The following is a 7,708-nucleotide window of genomic DNA, read 5'->3' on the forward strand; positions in this document are numbered from 1 at the left end:
AGCCCAGCAGGAAGACAGGGCAGAAGCTGAAAGCTCCCCTGAATCCCTTGCCGGCGTTGGCACCCCCTTTGAAAGGTTGGGCATCGGCATTGTAAGGATCATGCATCCCCAGACAGCCTCTGGCAACAAGTGTATCCTGGTTCTAGTCGATCAAGCCACATGGTACCCAAAGGCCATCCCCCTGAGGACTGCAACTGCACCGGCTAAGGCCCAAATGTGATTTTTACCAGAGTGGGTTTCCCGGGGAAAGGGTGTCTGACAGCGACCCCAACTTTGTGTCTGCTTATATGCAGTCAATGTGGAGAGAGTATGGAGTTAATTACAATCCATCCACCCCAATCATCCACAAACCAATGGGCTTGTTGAAAGATTCCTCAAGCTATGGGATTGTTGAAAGATTCAACAAGCCTGTTAAAGGCATGATTACAGGTTTGCCTCAGCCCAGGTGCAATAGTTTCAAACATAGAAGTGATAACACTCTCCGACGACTAAAAGTATTGCGGCGGTGCTGAGACATCGAGGACCTTTCCTACTGAAGCCATTCTATCCATGATTTGAAGTGATGGCACTCTACGACGATTAAAAGGATTGCTCTAGTGCTGAGGCTTCTAGATACTTTCCTACTGAAGTCATTCCATTCATGCTGAGAAGTGATGGCACTCTCCGAAGATTTAAAGTATTGCGCCAGTGCTGAAACTTCGAGGTACCATCCTACTGAAGCCATTTAATTAATGCTGAGAAGTGATGACACTCTCCGACGATTGGAAGTATTGCACCAGAGCTTTCCCACTGGATAATGATCAATACATACCACATACATGTTTCCTTAGCCTAATACATCATACAAAAATAAATTATTGCAATGAGGCTGATAAATTATATCAGTCTCCAACTGAACAACCAACAGTAGTGCACCCACACTGAGAAGTGATGGTACTCTTCCATTGAAAGTAGTTCCTCATGCTGATAAGTGCAGGTGCTCTACCCTGACAGTATTAGACCCGCCCTTAGAAGTGATGGTACCCTGCCATTGAAAGCAATGCCCCCATTTTTAGGGTCAATAAAAAACCCATTCATAATACTTAAACAAAATACCGGTACTCTCCCACTGAAAGAAGTGCACCCTGCTGACAAATGCTGGTGCTCTCCCCCTGACAGTATCGCATCCACCCTAAGAAGTGATGGTACTGTCCCATTGGAAGAAGTGCTCCATGCTGACAATTACTGGTGCTCTAACCATGATAGTATTACACCCACCCTGAGGAAAAATGTACCCTCTTATTGGAAGTAGTGCCCCATGCTGGCAAGTGCTTGTGCACTCCCCTGACAGTATTACACCTGCCCTGAGCGGTGATGGTACTCTCCATTGAAAGGAATTCCCCTCGTTATTAGGGCCAATATGAACCCATTAATAATACTTCAAACGCGTACCGGTACTCCCCATTGAAAGAAGTGCACCAAGCTAACAAGTGCTGGTGCTCTCCCCCTGACAGTATTACATCCGCCCTGAGAAGTGATGGTACGCTCCATTGAAAGTAGTGCACCAAGCTGACAAGTGCCGGTGCTCTCCTCCAGACAGTATTACACCCGCCCTTAGAAGTGATGGTACTCCCCCATTGAAAGAAGTGCACCAGGCTGACAAGTGCTGGTGCTCTCCCGCTGACAGTATTACACCCGCCCTTAGAAGTGATGGTACTCTCCTTTGAAAGCAGTGCATACACAAGAAATGCAAGTATCTTCCCCCTCCCATTGACAATACTTCGCCCACGCTGAGGGGTACTGGTACTCTCCCACTGAAAGAAGTTCACTATGCTGACAAGTCCTCCTGCCTCTCCCAACTATATTACACCACCCTGAGAAGTGATGGTCTCTCACAGAGAAAGAACTGCCCATTTCAAGCGCTGATTAGAACGGTCCATTACTGTACAAGAAGTGGACTGCCCCACAGCGGCATCTAGGCACTGTACAACAAGCCAGCGTCTCTGGGACGCCGGTGGGGCTGGGAAAGAGCTCACGCTAGTCCTGTGCAGGACGCGTTGTGTCTATGAGAGGCCAGTGGGGCTGGGGAAGAGTTCGGAAACAGCTTATCCTTGTGCTAAGCAGGACAATTTTTGGTTCTGTTTTGTATGCAGATGTGGGAGATTTATCTCTTTTTCTTTCGGAAGAGGAAGGGGCGAAGCGAGGGTTCTTTAACAAACTTCTTAGATCAGGCTTACCGAACATGGAGAGCACCCCGCAGGCCAGCCAGACGAGCAGGGAGAGGCCGATGTTCCCCGAGTTCTTCAGCACCCCCTTGGGGGAGATGAAGATGCCGCTGCCGATGATGGTGCCGATGGTGAGAGCGATGGCCCGCAGCAGCGTGATCTCCCTCTTCAGGTACACGGCCCCCTCGCTCGGCTCCTCGCCCGCGGCTCTGTCCCGGGTTTCCCCCATCGCGGGTCCTCTGGCGCGAGCCGTCCTGCTCCGCGCGGACAGCGCCCTCCTGTCTGGTTCGGAGCCCGGAATGTGACAGCACACATCTGCGCACAGAGTCAAGTCAAGTCAAGTCATAGAATTTATATAGCGCACTACATACCCGGAGGGTTTCAAGGCGCTTAGGAAGGGGAGGAGGAGGACTCTCTTTCAGCTTGTTTACTCAGTCTCCAGAAACCCCTCCGCCACTTGTTGGCTCCCAAACTCACCGCCCCCACCCCCTGGCTCAACAGGCATCCCCGGAGCCCACGGGGAATAGTGTGGGGTAAACAAGAGCGGCCTAATGAGAGGATTTGAGAGGGAAAAGGAAGGTGAGAAAGAGGAAGTGACACGTGGAAAGGTGGAAAAGGGCAAAAGGAGTAAAATAGAACAGCATTGGCAAAGCCAATAGGTCTCGCCTATGTGAGAGCTATTGGAATGCCAATATCTTCTAGCCATGCTGTACAGCAGTGTGGCTGCTCTTCAGCATGGCTGAAGGTTAGAGGGGAGGACCTGACCTGGCAGTTCGAGCTGGACTGTTCCCAGTGGGCTCAGGGTAATGACTGATTTGCATATGGGTGAGTCCAATCTGGAATGGCACGGTGAGCAAAAAAACGATGGATTTAGGCCCAGATCTCCGTACTGGGGTGAATGTATGACATTGCTCTGCATTCTGTCCATCATTTGTTCTTTTTGCATTTGTGAAGGTTAGAGGGGTGGCATACAGAACAGTGGCAGTGAGATGAAGATGAATAGAGTAGCGTAGAGTGGAGTGGTTACAGTGGTGTGGAGTGGAGTAACGTTTGTTTGGTGTATTTACAAAATCCTAGCACACCAAATACAGATTTTAACAAGTTATCAGACTTAAATATTCAACATAGGCATTGGCATCATGTGTCTTTTTAATATCTTTTGTTTGTTCAGGTTGGTGTAGATTGGAATGGCATAGAGTGGGAGTTGAGTGGGGTTGCGTATAGTAGGGTGGCATAGAGTGATGTAGAGTAGAGTGGAGTGGCGTAGAGGAGAGTGCCGTAGGGTGGAGTGGTATAGAGTTCCATAGAGTGGAGTGCAGGTGCATAGAGTGGAGTAAAAATGCAAAAAGGAGGACAAAATATGAGAGAAAGAGTACCATTTGTCTCTGTTACCTCAGTGAACACATCCAGATTTATACAGTCCAGCTGTATGTGCCTCTCCTGCTAGTATATCCCCTATATGTATAAATAAGGCAACCAATGGTAAACTAACACCCATGGGCATGTAGCAGTAAGTATGCCCATGAGTGCAGTTCAACGAGAACCAAAGAATATAAATGGGGAAACTATTCAGCCTGTCCCTTTCAATTGGTTCTTGACACCTCAATCTTATATGGTCTTCAGCTTAGCACTTGTTTACTCAGTTCTAGTTTCCATAATATTTCACCAGTCACTCAAGATTCCTTGCTCAGCCTAAACATCTTCAACATCAACATCACACTATTGGCAGAGGTCATCTGTGGACACAAAATCGGCATACGAACCTACGCCAACGAGACACATCTGATACTGTCGCTCCCAGAGAGAACACCCAACACCAGAAACAACCTAAAATTGTGCATGACCAAAGTGGACATATGGATGAAGTCCAACTGTCTTTTACTCAGAACGAACAAGAAGTAGTGCTTTATGGAAAATGTGCCTCGCTGTGGGACTCCACCTAGTGGCCAATGGACCTCAGGCATACAAGCAAGAAACCTTGGAATCCTCATTGACAACAAGCTGGCCATGTCCTCCTGGGTCAATGCAATTGCCTCGGCCTGTTTCCACGCCCCGAGGATGCTGAAATAGATTTTCAAGTGGCTACCTAAGAACACCTTGAAAACTGTCACTCAAGTTCTCATCAACAGCAGATTGTACTTTGCAAAAACCGTTACCTGAGAATCACCATCTAACTCACAAAAATACTTCAATCTGTCCAGAATATAGCAACCTGGCTGGTCTTCAACCTCCTTTTCCTGACTCACATCATCCTATGTATAGGGAGGCGTACTGTCTCCCTATACATAGGCACTCACAGTTTGCTCCTTATCTGCACATACAAAGCACTACATTATTCAGACCCTGTCTACCTGAACAGCTGCCTGCATTTCCAGCAACTTACCAGACAACTCCCCTGACACAGACTGACACTTGCACACAAACCATGCACATGCAGAAGCAGAGCAAGAGGCTGTAAATTCTCACAGATCGCTCCTTAAACATAGAATCAACCCCCACACCGCATAAGAGCCTTCTCATCCCTTCCTGAATTCTGCAAAGATCTGAAAACCTGGCTCTTCAAATATGGCCCCTCGATGCCAGCATCACACACCTGCTAAGTGCCAGGATCCACTCAGGGGGAATTAGGTGCTATAAAAATACACGTAACATAGCATACCATAACATAGCATTATGTAACGTAACATAACATCATGTAACGTGTTTAACATAACGTAATATAATATAAACAGACCTCTTATTAACAATTTGATGTTTTTTTCTCCACAACCTTTTCTAAGAGTAACTTTCAGTGGATAATAACATTGCCAATGCCACCACGTCTGACTTGTTTTAAGAGTATGGGTTTTCTATATAGTGGCTGCAGGGAGATTCTAAAATGGTTCATACTTCTTTGGACTACATACCAGGCTGATGAACAATCTGTTTGAAATTTGGTAATCTATGACCAGTAGGTTTCCGACTTTCTGAGTATTTAAAAGCCACCTACTTGAAGTACAACCAAAGACCTGCCATGGTGTCTTTTCCGATGGGATGTAAAGTGTATCAGGTGTTTGCAGTTTTAGTGGGAGGAGATCCCTTGATGTGGGGTCTAATTTGAATTTGTTTTTGATGGTGTATGTCTTGTCAGTAAACTATCAAAAGGTATACATAGAGCAAGGGAGTTTGAGAGTATGGGTTCTGGGTGAGGAACGGTATTGGCTATAATGTGCCTGAGCGGTTAGGACTTTCTGTTTTTCGGATTAAGATGTATTAAGTTAATTTTTAAACTAGATTCTTAAACACCTAGATCCTTTTTTGTGAAGTTACTTCATGGTCTTTAATTTGGATCAAAATGAAATGAGTTAACAGGAATGCATGTATGGAAAATGAACCATCCTTTTTAGTGAAAGGGGAGATCCATTAACCATAAGAAATGGTTAGAGAAAGTGTAGCAACATCATGCACCATAATGCAAGAGAAAAGAGCAGATCCTGAATAAGATCACACAGGGCAGAAAAGCATATCCTTCACCTGCACAAAAGCATGCAGAATAGAATACCCAGAAAACAGACAACACCAACCTTCATGACAGGACAGGGGAAACACAAAGGATAAGAGGGAACTATTGAACAATCTATAAAGAATCATCAATCACTTCCTTAGACAACTGCATCACCTGGTAAGCTTGAGTGGCCAAAGGGAAATTGACAACCTCCAGAGGAGATTAATGTAAGACAGAAGTGTTACCTTTCTGACAGTTGTTGTTTGCCCCCACCAAGACCTACCTCGTAGTTGATGAACCATAAGAGATCAGGCTACTTAACACCTAAGTTCATCCATCAGGCTCTTTAGCGTTTGGAGTCAGAGGCTGTCGAGATGGTGCTATCATGCAAAGGGTGCCCATTCCCATCAACTGCTGATACTTGTTGAATTTGGGCTTTGGCTTTTGTAGCCTAGCAGCCACAGGATTTCATTTCCTCGCCTGGCATTAGCTTGGACCTCAGCACAAGATACTCACCAGTATTTCATCACAGTGATACGTCCACAGTATATTGCCATTATGGGAAGTGGAGGCCACCATTTCGGCAGAGACAGCAGAGGACCAAAAATGCCCAAAATAAGTGTAGAAACATCTCCTTCATGTCACAATAACCACTATTGTAGGAGTTATCACAGTTATGTCAGGACTGGCTATCAATGCGCCTGCGAAGTTTCCTAGATGTCACCCGCAATCACAAATCCCACTGACTGCCAACAGGCTTACCATTATCCGTCAGGAGGACAGCCTCTAAGCAAAGAACACTAACTCAGTCAGTCATATGCCTACTGTAGAAAGCTGGCTCTGTATATAATATACCAAATTAAGGTATAGTGGGCAAAAATGCAGTGCATCCCCAAAGGTAGGCAGAAGCAAAAGTAGATAATACCTTACTCTCTATTTGTGGCACTGTGGGCGAGCAGTAAGGCTCTGTCAGAGGGTAGTGTTAAGCATTTATTGTACACACTCAGGCAAGAAATGATTTCACACACTCAAAGACTGAACTTTGACCAATTCGTTTTGTATATACATATTAATTAGTTGTATTTTATTTCTAGAACCAAGCCAAGCCTGGTACAGGTAAGTGTAATAGTACTTTGCAAGAATAGTGCAGTTAAATACAGTTTGAATACAGTTGAATGTAATTGGATTGGGTACTGGTAAGTTACTTGTTCATAAAACAGTCAGAATTACTTTTCTGACTGTCGAGATTATATTTTAAGTTACTTTTTCTACTTAGTGTGACATGCCTAGATATCACTCTGGGACATTTCCTAGATAAGGGGTGTGTAAATCAGTTTTGGTAAATATACAGTTTCTTATGTTTCATACAATTCTGCAACTCCACACTCAGAATTTTTTTCACAGGACAGCACTCGATGCAATCCTATGGGTGGAAATGGAGGTATTGGTTTAATGGTAAGTTCATCGATTTGGGAGTTGGTTTTCTGCTGTTAGAACAAAGGTTCTGCCAGTGTCAAGGATGCACTTTCAAAGCACCCTCAGCAGCACTAGTGCGGCCAGGTACAGAGTGCTGAGGCTCATTGTTATCTAATGAGGGACAGGGAGCCTCCGGTTGGTGGCTGCTCAAGGGCAGGCCACAACGTTGAGGGAGCTCAAAGCTCCTGGACTTCAGCTCAGAGCAAAAGGGGGCTCAAGTAAGCTTCCAAGGTACATCTACCGCTGCACTAGGCAGCCAGGTGCAGGGTGCTGTTTTGGCATCGGGTGCCCTGTGACTTTCAATGGGGATTCTCTGGTTCAAACAAACACTTAAGGCTCAGGCACAAAGATCTTCTGGAGGCGACCACCGGTTGGAGAGGTAAGTTGGGGTGTTGTGGGATGCCAGGACACTCTCCGTCAGGCCACCCAAAGCCATGGAGCTTCGGGTGCAGGGGTGCCTATTGGCGCCAGATTCTTCTTACTGGCTATGATCACGGTCAGGAGAATACTCCAGAGAGGGACTGCAGGTGTCTTCAGGAGACTT

At 45.9% G+C, this 7,708-nt stretch overlaps 1 protein-coding gene across 2 annotated transcripts in view; it reads right to left on the minus strand.

Annotated features, from left to right (window-relative positions):
• The window catches only part of LOC147734776 (cystine/glutamate transporter-like), a 157,690-nt gene extending 155,155 nt beyond the window's left edge, over positions 1 to 2,535 (minus strand). The window contains exon 1 of one of the 2 annotated variants that reach the window (XR_015307540.1): positions 2,217 to 2,535. Coding sequence is in view for 1 of the 2 variants with exons in the window: in XM_086953057.1 (XP_086809183.1) it covers positions 2,217 to 2,433 (217 nt within the window). In the remaining variant the exon portion in view is untranslated. The remainder of the gene's footprint in view (positions 1 to 2,216) is intronic. The other variant, XM_086953057.1, reaches the window with a different exon arrangement.
• Positions 2,536 to 7,708: the final 5,173 nt, after the last annotated feature.

The sequence above is a fragment of the Lissotriton vulgaris genome, chromosome 1_2, assembly GCF_964263255.1.
Source record: "Lissotriton vulgaris chromosome 1_2, aLisVul1.2, whole genome shotgun sequence".
Classification (NCBI taxonomy): domain Eukaryota; kingdom Metazoa; phylum Chordata; class Amphibia; order Caudata; family Salamandridae; genus Lissotriton; species Lissotriton vulgaris.